Source organism: Triticum aestivum, chromosome 2B, assembly GCF_018294505.1.
Source record: "Triticum aestivum cultivar Chinese Spring chromosome 2B, IWGSC CS RefSeq v2.1, whole genome shotgun sequence".
NCBI classification, from domain to species: Eukaryota; Viridiplantae; Streptophyta; class Magnoliopsida; order Poales; family Poaceae; genus Triticum; species Triticum aestivum.
The window spans coordinates 802,593,237-802,607,727 of NC_057798.1; the positions used below are offsets into that span (position 1 = coordinate 802,593,237).

The 14,491-nt window shown below is 47.3% G+C and overlaps 1 protein-coding gene across 1 annotated transcript; it reads left to right on the forward strand.

The window, feature by feature from the left end:
• The first annotated feature begins 1,101 nt into the window (after positions 1 to 1,101).
• LOC123047543 (chalcone synthase 2) lies at positions 1,102 to 4,072 on the forward strand. Its single transcript, XM_044471127.1, has 2 exons — positions 1,102 to 1,362; positions 2,786 to 4,072. Exons 1-2 carry the CDS (start codon positions 1,173 to 1,175, stop codon positions 3,793 to 3,795), a joined length of 1,200 nt encoding a protein of 399 aa, XP_044327062.1. The 5' UTR covers positions 1,102 to 1,172; the 3' UTR covers positions 3,796 to 4,072.
• The last annotated feature ends 10,419 nt before the right edge of the window (positions 4,073 to 14,491 follow it).

Below are 14,491 nucleotides of genomic sequence, written 5' to 3' on the forward strand. Positions count from 1 at the left end.
GCCGCCGGCCGAATTCACCCAAATCCGCAACCGCCGCCGCCCGCCCGACACCTCCGACACTCCGCCGCCGGTTTCGTCCGCCGGACGCCGCCACATGCTGTGAATCTGGTGGTTTTCTATCACCGATCGATTCCACCGCCGCCACTTGATTCCACCGTCGCCTCCGCCCCACCCGCATCACCTGACGCATCCCCGCACCATCGACGCCTCGCAAGCATCACCGGGCGCATCCTCGCACCGTTGCCCCCTCCCCCGCCTGCTTCAACCGACGCATCCCTGCACTGCCGCCGCTTGATTCCACTACCGTTGTTGCCCCGCGGCCCCGCACTCCCATTGCCGTTTGATCCGACCTCCACCCCACCCGCAGCCCTGCCGCCCCTCCCGCAGCCCTGCAACGCTGCCCGCAGCCCCGCCTGCTGCCCTGCATTGCCGCCGCCTGAGCACTAGTTGGAGTACAATTTGACATCTCCATTTGTATCATCTGTTGGAGTTGCTCTTTTATATCTCGGTTTTAAATCATCTGTTCGAGTTGGTACTTTTCTGGAGATGCAAAAAACACTTTTTGGAGATGTAAATCTCCTTTTTTACATCTCCAAATTCGCATCTTCTATTGGAGATGCTCTTATCTCCATGCATGGGCCATCACAAATTAGTAGCATATTCATATGAAAAAGCATTTGAATCTGTGCAGTTCAATGGAACTGCTCTATATATAGCACACATTTCTTTGTAATGTTACGTATTTGTGATGTGCAGGATCACAGAAATGGAAACAAAAATACTAGGCATCCACAGTTCCACAGAAAAACAATGGAGCTATCTTGTTCTTTGTTTTTTGCATGTATAACACACAAACACACAAAATAACTAGAGAAAAGCATGAAAGGAAGCACCAGAGGGTTCGTATTTGTTTATTCTACTTTTGTCTCTTCCAATAATTGGGATCTACGACTGAGAAGGTTGGTGGCTGCACTGGCCGAGGAAATCCGTTGTATTTGTACAAGAAGGTTGCGTGGGAGCAGCTAAAAAGAAACACAGCTTTAACAAAATTCCTGCCCCATGCCCACCATTCCCCACCTATATATTCCGCCCACACCAAACCAATACAGGCAGCTAGCATCTTGGCTCCTGCGCTTCCCACTGCACCCCGAAGTCTTTAGGTGTAGAGATCGATGGTGGCCGCGACCATGACGGTGGAGGAGGTGAGGAAGGCGCAGCGGGCGGAGGGACCGGCGACGGTGCTCGCAATCGGAACGGCGACGCCAGCCAACTGCGTGTACCAGGCAGACTACCCGGACTACTACTTCAGGATCACCAAGAGCGAGCACCTCGCCAACCTCAAGGAAAAGTTCAAGAGGATGTGTAAGTATATGTTATTATTATTGTGCTATATATGAATACTTTAATACTCCCTCTGTAAACTCATATAAGATGTTCTAGATCAGTACAGATAGAGTAACAGATTATTGTACTACGTACTACGTACCCATGAATATCGTGTACGTGTTGGGGTCTTGCTTGTGCACACTTATCTACAGTCCAACTAGACAAATATGGCCCCTCAAACATATGTGGAGGCGTTTGCTTTGTGTAAGGCGTGTCCATTTTCAAGTCCCTTCCACTTTGTCCCCAAGTTATACACACACACACACACACACACACACACACACACACATATACCCTATATATATATATATATATATATATATATATATATATATATATATATATATATATATATACATACATATAGAGAGAGAGAGAGAGAGAGAGAGAGAGAGAGAGAGAGAGAGAGAGAGAATGAGAAAAAGGTGATCCGTGATGGGCCAAATCTACCTGGAGGACTGACTGGACACACTCGACCTCCCATGCCCTGCCATATACGGACTGTATAGGAGGGACAGTTTGAAAAAAAAATAGAAATAAAATGAGGAGTCCGGTTGGGTCATTTTTCTTTCTTTCTTCCCGTTTGATCATTAACCAGATTGATTGTCATTCCAGACTTTTGAGGAGGGCGATTGTAGATGCTCCTACCACATACATGGAGGATGTGGGCAATGTTGTCACGTGCATGTGTATTAACATTTAATTGGTTGTGAAAAATAAGCTAGTAGAACAAAAATTAATCACTAGCCGTAAGCCATATTTCGACTAGCTAGCTAGGGATGTACTCCCTCTTTAAACTAATGAAATATAAGACTTTTTAGTTAAATGTTGATGACGTGTGTGGGACCTTGTATTGGTGACGTGTACATTACGGCTAATAGCACACTACAGTGATCCAAAAAAATATACTCCCTCCATATCTTTTTAGTCTGTATATAAGATTTGGTCAAAGTCAAACTTTGAAAAGTTTGACTAAATTTATAAAAAGTTATATCAACCTCCACAATAGAAAAGTTATATGTTATGAAAGTTAATTTCAACATGCATCTAATAATATTGGTTTCATAGTTTGAATGTTGATATCTTTGCCTACAAAGCTCGTCAAACTTTACAATGTTTAATTTTAACCAAATCTTATATGCGAACTAAAAAGAAACGAAAGGAGTATTTCTCTACTGAGGGAGTAGTGAACAGGTATATATGTGAAACGGACACAAGGAGCATGGCCATGATCGGCTGCTCGACAAAATGATAGCGAGTACTAGCGGAACCATGGGTGGGCAAATAATTTAGAGCTAATTACGTGTGTCCTGAAGTCTCTTTTTTGCCTGTCTTTCTCGGATGAACAGGCGCATGGGGACGCACGAACGCTCACTAACACGTACCTCGGGCGGTGCAGGTGAAAAGTCCCAGATCAGGAAGAGGCACATGCATGTAACGGAGGAGATCCTCCAGGAGAACCCTGGCATGTGCGCCTACATGGCGCCGTCTCTGGACGCGCGTCAGGACATCGTCCTCGCGGAGGTCCCCAAGCTCGGCAAGGCGGCAGCACACAAGGCGATTAAGGAGTGGGGCCAGCCGCTGTCCAAGATCACCCACCTCATCTTCTGCACCACCTCCGGTGTGGACATGCCGGGCGCCGACTACCAGCTCACCAGGATGCTTGGCCTCCGGCCGTCCGTGAAACGCTTCATGATGTACCAGCAGGGCTGCTTCGCCGGCGGCACCGTGCTCCGCCTCGCCAAGGACCTCGCCGAGAACAACCGCGGCGCGCGTGTGCTTGTGGTCTGTTCCGAGATCACCGCAGTGACCTTCCGCGGCCCGGACGAGTCCCACCTCGACTCGCTGGTCGGCCAGGCGCTCTTCGCTGACGGTGCAGCCGCGGTGATCATCGGCGCTGACCCCGACGAGTCTGTTGAGCGTCCTCTCTTCCAACTGGTGTCGGCGAGCCAGACCATTCTGCCGGACTCGGAGGGCGCCATCGAAGGACACCTCCGGGAGGCTGGCCTCACCTTCCATCTCCTCAAGGACGTACCCGGACTCATCTCCAAGAACATCGAGCGCGTCCTCGAAGACGCCTTCAAACCACTGGGCATCGATGATTGGAACTCTATCTTTTGGGTGGCACACCCTGGCGGGCCAGCGATCCTTGACATGGTTGAGGCCAAGGCAAACCTCAACAAGGAGAGGATGCGCGCCACTAGGCATGTCCTCTCTGAATACGGCAACATGTCAAGCGCCTGCGTGCTCTTCATCCTGGATGAGATGCGTAAACGTTCTGCTGAGGATGGCCACACCACAACAGGTGAGGGAATGGACTGGGGCGTCCTCTTCGGCTTTGGCCCCGGTCTCACCGTGGAGACCGTCGTCCTCCACAGCGTCTCCATCAATGCCCATACAATCGCATGATCGCTCCTTCCTTCCCCGATTAACTTTTCCACGGAATAATATACACCCTCCGTTCCTAATTGAACTATCAAAAGGCCGTATATTTAAGAACAGAGGGAGTATTAGCAATTAAAAATAAGGCGCTATAGCGTGTGGAAAATTGTCTCATTAAATAAATCAGTGTATAATGTCTCGCTAATAGCACGCTATAGCATGCTAATAGCATAATTTAAGAGGCTACGCTATTTTGTATAGCGCGCTATATTTTTCCTTGAGTATTACTCCTGCTTGTTCTCAAGTTTGTACTGTATTTTTACTTTACGGAAAAGTTTGTACTGTATTTTACCGTACCTGGTGTGCAACTGGCTGTTGGCTGTACTATGGCTTAGAGAGATTTCTGGGACCGGCTACGGGTCAATCAACTGAAGATGCAATTTCGTTTTGTCGACTGATTCAAATTTGTTTTAGTCGAGCGTACATGCGCGAATACGATTAACACTCGTTTTCTGTTGTTACCTTTTCTATCCTTTGTTCAAATTGAAATTTCTACTAGTATCGTGCACGGGACACATGCATACACGTATACTCGCGAACTGTGCTCCCAGACGTCCCTGCTCAGAAGCACATTTGCACGTAAGCTAGATTGGCATGTTAGCAGACTAGCTACCTGCATGCGCGATTACACACCTACCGGCACTTATGCAAACAGCTCCTATCTCGTTGGTAAAAAATATCACCATGGTCGAGAGTGCTTCTGTAAAATTGCTACACCTACTGGGATACTGGTATTACCAATATAAGTGAGACGTGGCACCCAACAAAGCACACAACTCCACCCATCATTTAAATAAAAGAAAAGTATATTTTTAGTCCATTGATTATGGGAAATGTTTGGGGCCAGGGCGCCGGCAGAACGCTCGGCCGGTTGCACGCGGCTCGTTCGATTGCCCACATCGTACGTTTCCAACAGGTCAATCAGTCGGTTTGCACCTCACGTGCCTGGGTGGGACCAAGCATCGCTCAGCGATCTTATCCCCATCTCTCCCGTCGTCTACAACGCCCAACCACTCATGACCGCGTCTTCCACCTTCCTCTCCCCCCGCTATCCCTTGCCATCTGCGGTGACAAGCCGGCCGCGGCGCCATGAATCTAATTAACTGCTCAGGCAGCCTATCCTCTGTCTCCCTCCCCACCTCCCCCTTCCCCCGCCTCGGCGCAGCATCAAGGTCCTGCAGGGTGGACGCCCGCAACAGGGACGTGTGCTGCTTGCTACCTTGGTTGTGCAGCCGGGGAGAGACGCCCGCGATGGCATGTTCCTTTTCTGCCGCGACGCCGGTTGTAGCTTTTTGGATTGACGGATGTAGCTTTTTCAGTAGCTGGTTGCATCTTTTTTAAATTGTTTTGTTCCAACCCCCAATGGCTTTGTTATTGCCAGAAATCGGCATCATTGTTTTGCTACGACCGGCCAAGACTTTTGCTGGAACCGGCACCTGCGGTTGCTGCAACCGGCAAGACGACGTGCCCACTGGAGCTGGAACTGTAGCGCGCCTCACCGGCGATGTGGTTATTGCAAGAACCAGAATAAAAATTTTGCTGGAACCGACTAGTTACTTTGCTATAATCAAACTTTCGGGATTTTTGCTACTACCAAAAATGATGGGTTCAAGTTACTAATTAGCAGCTATTAAAGTTCTCAAGACCCCCGCGTCGCCCTCCCGCTAGGGCGGCTCGGGTGGAAACCCTAGCCCCCGCCGCCAGGCCCGTCCATCCTACCCCTCCCCTCTGTTGCCGCTAGAGGAGGTCGACGGGTGAAGCCCCGTGCGACTGATGGCGGCGGCGGAGGCCCTCTTCCCTCCCGCGCCATCAGGTGAGGCAGGTCACCCATGGCACCGGGGCGCTTCCTTCCCCAATCTGCGTCGCGGCGGCACGACTGGTCGTCTTGGGCGACGGCGCAAGGTGGCGGCATTGTGCTGATCAGAGGAGGCGGAGCTGCTAGGCTTCGAGGAAGAAGACTAGCTTTTCTTAAGATCTTCACTCCTCCTTCTTCTTCTTCTCCTTCATCATCTTGATGCGCTTAGAGCGGCGAGGCAGTGGGATGTACTCCTCTACCACAATTGGCATGGTCATGTCGTCCGCCAGCTGTGGGATCGCCGGCGCCACCACCATCGTGTGGTCATCGTTAGGCACCACCACCATCGCGAGCCCATCTTCATGCACCACCGCCGCTAGCTCGTTATCAGTCGCCACCATCGCGAGGCCATCGTCAGCCACCACCATCGCGTGGCCATCGTCAGCCACCACCATCGCGAGGTCATCCCCGCTCCGCTCCTCTTCTTCCCCACTTTGTTCCTCCTCATCCTCGCTGCTGCTTTTGTTGTAGCTAGAGTTACTGGTGCTTTGGCTATAGCCTGAGTCGTTGCTGCTGCTCCTATATTGCCTGACCAAATGCAACAAAGTTTTCTTAACAATCGGTGTGAGACAAAGCGTAATGGCATCGTCGTTGTCCTGGTAGGACATGCGGCACATTGTCATGTTGAACACCTTCACAGTGAGCATGGCGTCGCCATCGTACCTGAAGACAAGGAAGTATCTATGCTGCAGGTCGTAGGCACGGACGAACTGCTCCCAGCCACGACACAGGTACAAGTGGTTATACCTGATCACCACCTCCACTCCCACAGCCTGTGAAGCCCGCTGCCGGCCTGTCGCAGCTTCGCATTCTTTGGCTGATGGTCATCCAACATCTTCATAAAAGTGTCAGGCAGCCTCTGCTGTGTGGGTCAAGGAGTGATGTAGCAAACAACAGAGTTATGATAAAGAGATGGGTGAAGGGGAGATCTCCCCTTTAATATACCTGCCTCCTAGAGTATTTCTTAAGTATGATCGTGAAGAACTCGAAACCTTCCAAGTTGTAGTCCGGTGTGGCAGAGCCCGGCCTACGGTGGCGGGCTCCCCGCATCTGTGATAAGGAGCAGAAAAGATCAATTAGTATATAAAACCATATCTTTATCAGCTAAACAAAACCTAAAGAAATAAGCATATGCCAGCAAGACAAATTGATCATAGATATGAAACTTTGTAATGCTCATGTTACAACTAATAGGGATTCTAAAACTACCAAGACTCAGGCATCTCATCGACAAATAAACTTGAGGTACATGAGCAGTAATAAAATTTGATTACAAGCTAGGTGAAATGTTAACATACTCATTTACTACACAAATGTATCAGATTCAGTTCCATGCAAGAGCTGGTTCATGTCTAGAAGAGTAAATGAATGCAATTCTATATAGACAAATACACATGTAGCAATGTTATACATAGCAAAACTTCAGTATACATAGCAAATGTATCAGATTCTATTTAGACACTGGAGTGGAACATGCATATAAATTTTACGTAATATGATCACAGACTCATATGAGGTGTGCATATAAATTTGCGACTAAAGTACCGAAAAGTAAACATGTAGACAGTGGAGTGGAGTGGAACATGCATATAAATTTGCCTCAGTTAGGGTTTCAGATTTATAACTTGGGAGGAGCTCAACTGCTGACCTACTAAACCTAATAAAGGCCGCAAGGTACTGTATGAAATAGAATTCCTACCCAATCTGAACCCTAGTACTAGTACTATAGTTGCATTGTTCGGCTCGATTGAGTGCTAAAGATAGTCGTCACTGATCACACCGGAGTTAGTTACACTCCCAGAAACAATGGAGTGAACATATAACTGCTTATCAACCTCGGTGAACCGAAGGAGTAAATATGAGTTTGGTGATTTGGTGACCGAATGTTGTTCAGAGTCCCTGATGAGATCACGGACATAACGAGGAGTCTAGAAATGATTGAGAGGTAAAGATTGATATATCGGACGATGGTATTTGGACACGGAAGTGTTTCGGGTGATACCGGGTACTTGTCGGGTCACCGGAAGGGGTTCCGGGAAACCCCGACATACTAATGGGCTTAATGGACCACGTGAGGGAACACACCAGCCCAGAAGGGGCTAGTGCGCCCCCTATAGGTGGCCGGCCCTAGGGGAGAGAAGGACCCAATACATTGTCTTAGCCGTGTGCGATGCCCCTCCCCACAGTTTCGTCCCTCGGCCATATTTTCGTAGTGCTTAGGCGAAACCATACGGAGATCACTTCACCATCACCGTCGCCACGCCGTCGTGATGCCAGAACACATCTACTAGTTCTCCCGTCTTGCTGGATCAAGAAGGCGAGGACGTCACCGAGTAGAACGTGTGCTGAACGTGGAGGTGCCATACATTCGGTACTTGACGGTTGGATCACGAGAAGTTCGAATACATCAACTGTGTTGTCCAACGCTTCCGCTTACGGCCTACGAGGGTATGTAGACACACTCTCCCCTCGTTGCTATGCATCTTCATGGTTAGATCATTGCGTGTGCGTAGAAATTTTTTCTTTTCCATGCAACGTTCCCCATCAGTCAGGATCTCGTAAAAGTAAGGGTACCGGTGCCACCACTTTCCGCAATAGCTTACTTGCAGATTTATTCTCAGCTCCTGTTTGAGAACGAGGATACACATATAGCACATCCATGGGATGCATATAGCAATAGTATAATACATAAAGTATATATGAAACATAACATGACAATTGACAAGCATACAACCATAAATCACCGCAAAAAAACACATAACCATAATGCATAACCACAACTTGTAACAAAACAGGAAGCATGGTAAAACGCCACTCTTGGAAGGTATGTTCCCATCCTCTGACGTCCTCTTCCAGGACAAGTAGTATGTGTGGTTCTGGGCTCGTGTCGGAGCACTAGTAGAAAAAAACCCATTCGTCCCGATTTGTGAGGCTCATTTGTCCCGGTTCCTGAACCAGGACTAAAGGGTCGGTACTAAAGCCCTACACCTTTAGTCCCGGTTCGCCCAGGAACCGGGACAGATGGGGCTCCACATGGACGCTGCTGCTTGCCCAGGCAGGGGGACCTTTTGTCCCAGTTGATGCCACCAACCGGGACCAAAAGGCTTCCACGCGTTTGTAGTTCAGGGGCTGGGTTTTTTGTTTTTTTTTCTAAGGGGGGGGGGGGGTTGGGGGGTTTTGGGGTTAATTTAGGGGTTTCATATATTTTGTTAGCTAGCTAATAGAGAGAAGTGTCATCTCTTATCTCCGTGCTTTGTCGATGCTACATATAGAGAGGACTCGACACGCTAGCTAGCTAGTATGCAAATGAAGGAAACTATTAAGTACATAAGATCGTCATGAACATATACAGAGAGAAGTGATCGACCTCTCCTTCTCCGAGAGATTGGTCGAACAATAAGTTTTCGTATATTTTACCGACGCTACTGGCTATATATATATATATATATATATATATATATATATATATATATATATATATATATATATATATATATATATATATATATATATACAATGTGTAAAATCTCTTACAATACCCAAACATATGAACTCAACTTCCACATGCATGGTGGTATTCTCCGGTTTTATTGATGACATGGTCAAGAAAGAATCCACCCAATTCCTCTTGAATTGCTCGCATGCGATCTTGTGGTAGGAGTTCATCCCGCATCTGCCATATCTAATTTCAGTAAGGGGGTCAATACATATATATGAATGAAAGTGGACAGAAATGATGGTAATAAAATAAACTTGTGACTATTTTTGCTTACGCACTTCATATTGTCTTTCATAGTAGCCCCGCCTATTCTTGGCGTCGTGTTGTAGATGAAGTCGCAGACGTAGTATTCACATTAATTATTCCCGGCTTCCTGCCACAAGCACTTTAAAAGAAATAGAGGTCAATCAAACTGATAATGAATCATTATAAATGGCATTGATGAAAGTAGCTAGAATCAACGGGAGATGCGCGGAACTAGCTAGCTAGTAGTACTTACTTTCGGGTATTTCCAAGTCACATCCCGCGGCAGTCCCGAAACTTGTGCGGTGAATACTTTCCAAACCCTGCGAGACAAAGAAAACAATTACTTGATATCATGAAATGAACAAAGTTGCCGATATGGTGCGATAATGATCGATTCAACTTACTTCTCTAGCATTTTAGACATGTCCGCATAGTCCTCGGGATCTTTTCGTCTCGAGTCTAAGACGTTTGCTAGTCCCCGCTCAAGCTTAATCTCTAGGAGAATATAGTGGAAACTACGCATGCATGCATAACTCATCAATTTACATTAATTACTATAACCTCGAGTAATAATTAAGGGAAACCGAATATGCACAAGACAGCAACACTCACTTGAATTTGTAAGGAAAGAGTATTGTATCTTTGTTTTGATTTATTACCAATGATCGTAGCAAGTTGTCCTTGGTTTCTTTGGGATGAAATGTAACCGTAAATTGATCTATGAGATTTGTATTAATGAACCCAATATCATACATTTCAGCTTTTCTACATTCGGCGATCTTCAATCTGCATAATATAGTGAGGATAATTATATATACATGCAATAAAAGAGCTGAGCTATATACAGAGACTTAATGACAGAAGTATTACTTACAGATAGTAGCAAGTGACCGTTAATTTATGGAGGGCCTTTTGATTGAAAAACTGGAAGAAATCCTCAAATGGAATAGACAACTCCTCAATTCGAACGAGGTCGTGCTGATCCTCTTTAACTTTCAGTGTGAAAGTATCGATTTTCTTCCGAGACGACTTTCTGCAGGTTTACATGTATCAATCATGGAATCTTCGCATCATGGTTGTTAGAGTAGTGCCATGTTTGACGAGAGGCTTCCCGTACTCGTATTTGAATATGTCCACCTTCATTATCACAAAATGTGCATCATCATCGTGCATGTAATCTACAGGATTGGTACCGGGGCAAGATCCCCGGATGATTAGCGACGATATCGCTAGACTCCTTGAGCGGGGGAGCACGATTGGTTTGCTTGTTCGCCGAGCTGGGGAATTTTTTCCCACTTCTTCGTTCTTATAACCTTTTTTCACTGCAAGTACTTCCCGACCGCTTCGCTTCCTTATATGTCCTTTCAGTAATGCGCTCATAGTTGGTTTGCGGTGGAGACGGTGGTGGTCACTACAGGGCATGCAAAGTGCACTTCGCTTTCACCGGTTCTATCTTCTCCTCTGGAGGTGGATGTCTCTTAGCTCTTTGTGTTTTGAAGTAGTCCTTCACTTGGGCTTGACATATATCCGTGTTTTCCTGTTCGGTCATCTCGTATGGTAACTTTTCTGGAGTCTTGAGAGATGGACCGAATCTGTATTGCCTCCCGCCTCTAGCTGTACTGCTAGACGCCGGAGCAGGCCGAGCGGCTGCGGCTGTCTTCTTTCATTTCTTATTAGGCGGAGGAGAAGGACTACGACGCAACAGAGTAGCTGGAGCGGAGGCGAGTCTCTTCTGCCCTTGCTGATGAGGCGGAGAAGGAGGAGGCTGGCTAGTCGGGCGCGCCGCAGGCGGAGAAGGAGGCGGAGTGCCGCCACACGCCGGAGAAGGAGGCGGAGTGCGCTGATCACTCGCTGGAGGAGCAGGCGGAGTGCCCTGACTCGCCAGAAGAGGAGGAGGAGGCGGAGGCGTCCAGTTCGGAAGGTTGATGAGCTCCTTCCGCTATAGGCATGGAGTCTTTAGAGCAGAACCCAGCCTAGTCTCCCCTTCACCGGTAGGGTGGTCAAGCACGAGCTCCTCAAATCCCTCCGTTATTTCGTCCACCATCACCCTAGCATATCCTTTTGGAATTGGACGGCAGTGAAAAGTTGCCGACAGCCGCCATGACTTTGTAGTTCTGCCATTGCGTCATAAGGTCGCAATGTTGAGACTTTGTGATAGCATCCACGGGGTAGCTAGAAGGAGCCGTGAAGACAGCCTCCAGCTGAAGCAGCTCGGGGGAAGCCATGTTGCTTCTCCGCTGAGATGGCGGGGTAGCTCCGGGGGTAGCTTCGGCAGGTCGCTTGCTTTGAACTGCTTCTTGATCCTCTAGCTTTTGTACCCTTGCGTGCAGCTCCTGCAGTTTTCTCTGCTCCACTTTCCTCCTCCTCTCTTGGCATTTGTAACCGCCTACTTCCGGAAACCCCTCCTTCCACGGAACGGAGCCTGGCGTGCCTCATGTCCGTCCAGGGTGCTAAGGATTCTTGAGGGCCATTGTGAGCTCGTCCCTCTCTCTGTCTGGAACGAACCTCCCTTCCTCCGCTGTGATGATATAGTCCTGAAGCTTCATGACTGGTATTCACAGTTGCTTGCTAGTCCAAACGCACTTCCCAGTTACAGTGTCCAAGGTTCCACCAACCCCGAAGAACCAAGTACTTGAACAGTCTGGCCAGTTCAATGTCTCTGGTTCGACCCCTTTATCAAGCAGGTAGTTCTCAGCCTTGGCCCACAACGGCCGGGCTCTGACGTAGCCACCTGCCCCGTGCGATGTTGATGCTCCTTCTTCGCAGCATTTACCTTGTTTGTCGCTGACATCTTCTTACTCCTCTCCGATGTCTTGTTGGCCAAAAATGCATCCCATTGATCTCTGAGCTTCTCATACGAGCCGATGAATTCTGGTGTCTTTTCTTTGTCGACAAACTTTCCTTTCAGCTCATTCTTCCACCTCCTGAATAGATCTGACATCTTCTTGAGAGCACAGGACTTGATTAGTGGCTCTATAACTGGATTCTCCGGATCCTCCTCTTTCGGTAGGGTGAAATTTACCTTCAGCGCTATCCAAAGATCCTCTTTCTATCTATCTTCGACAAAAGAAACTTGAAGCTCTCCTTCTTAGGCAGATTCCATAGCTCGATGCTGATTGGGATCATGTCCCGCACTGAGCAGTAAATGTGTCCTTGATCCGAAGGGGTTCAATCGGTTGGCCATCACGCGCGATTGCTGTGATCGTGAACCTTTCATCTGAGCACAACTTTTTCTTTGGGCCTCGTCTCTTTACCGAAGTTGTGCTCGATCCGAAGGGCTAGAAAAAAGAAGAAAGACGCGAGTTAATATGTGTAGATACCAAAATAATGAATGCATCAATTAGCTAGTCAGCACAGGCTTAATTAATATATATACCTGACCGGACTCTGTTAAGTCACCGGAGCCGTCATCACGGTCTCCTTCTTGCACCGGCATTCGTTCACCGGAGCCATCATAATCATGTCCTTCCTTCTCCGTTGTTCGATAACCGTAGCCTGCTTCACCCTCTCCTTCCAGACCATCAGTTTCGTTGAGATACGATATGACATCACCTTCGACTGCGATTATGTCCCCCAACACCTGTTCTGCTTCCTCGTCTCAGCCCTACTCCATAGTTTCTGCAAATATTACAACATGGCAATTATAATACAAACATGACAAATGGATATATTAGTGGCAAACGTAGACCTAGCTATAGCTAATCCCAACAAGGAATTATATTAATTGGTGGCCTCGGCTCTTCTTTAGGGTTTAGGGTGTCCTCGACAACGCTTCAAGGGTTCGGGGTGGCCTCGACGACAACGCTCTTTTAACTTGGTAAATTTGGGTGGCCTCGGCAGTGCTTCTATGGTCTAGTGTCAAAGGATTCAACAAAACCATGTCTTCGTCATTAGGCGAAAGTAACAGGCGCATGATGGTACGAAGCTCTCCAAAGTTATTCTGGAACAGAATCCCAGATATGATAATTCACTTTTTGGTACAAAGTACAACAAGAGCCTTTCGAATATTGCTATTTGGAAGGCCTTTGCTGAAATTTGTACCAAAAGGAGGATTATCCTATCCGGGACTCCGTTCTAGAATAAATTTGGAGAACTTCGTACCATCATGCCCCGGTTACTAATGGCTAACGATGAAGCCATAGATTTCTGCAATACTTTGACACTAGCCAACCTCTTGACCCCTCGGTGATCCTCGACCCCTCGATGACCCTCGAACCTAGAACCCTCGAACCCTCGGCCCCTTGACAACCCTCGACCCTTCGAACCCTTGATAACCCACAAGTGTAGGGGATCGCAACAGTTTTCGATAAGTAAGAGTGTCGAACCCAACGAGGAGCTAAAGGAAGAATAAATATTCCTCAAGTTCTATTGACCACCGATACAACTCTACGCATGCTTGACGTTCACTTTACCTAGAATGAGTATAAAACTAGAAGTACTTTGTAGGTGTGATAGGATATGTTTGCAAGATAATAAAGAGCACGTAAACGTAAACAAGGGGCTGTTTAGATAAAGATGCAATAAAGTAAATATAGCGAGTGTTGAAAAGTGGTGGTAGGAGTTCTGGAATTGTCCCTAAGCAATTGACTATGTTACTAGACCGGTAATCGCTATTGCAATTCTATTTGAGGGAGAGGCATAAGCTAACATACTTTATCTACTTGGATCATATGCACTTATGATTGGAACTCTAGCAAGCATCCGCAAGTACTAAACATTCATTAAGGTAAAACCCAACTATAGCATTAAAGTATCAAGTCCCCTTTATCCCATATGAAAACAACCTACTTACTCGGGTCTGTGCTTCTCTCACTCACGCCACCCACCATAAGCAAATCATAAACATATTGCAAACCCTACAGCAGGAATCCCTCACGCTTGCGCGACACGGAGGGCAGAATAGGACAGCACCAATAATAAAACATGCAACTCAAACCAATCATAGCAATTCATCAATCACCGATAGGACAACGAAAATCTACTCAGACATCATAGGATGGCAACATCCTCGTTGGAAAATAATATGAAGCATAAATCACCATGTTCAAGTAGAGGGTACAGCG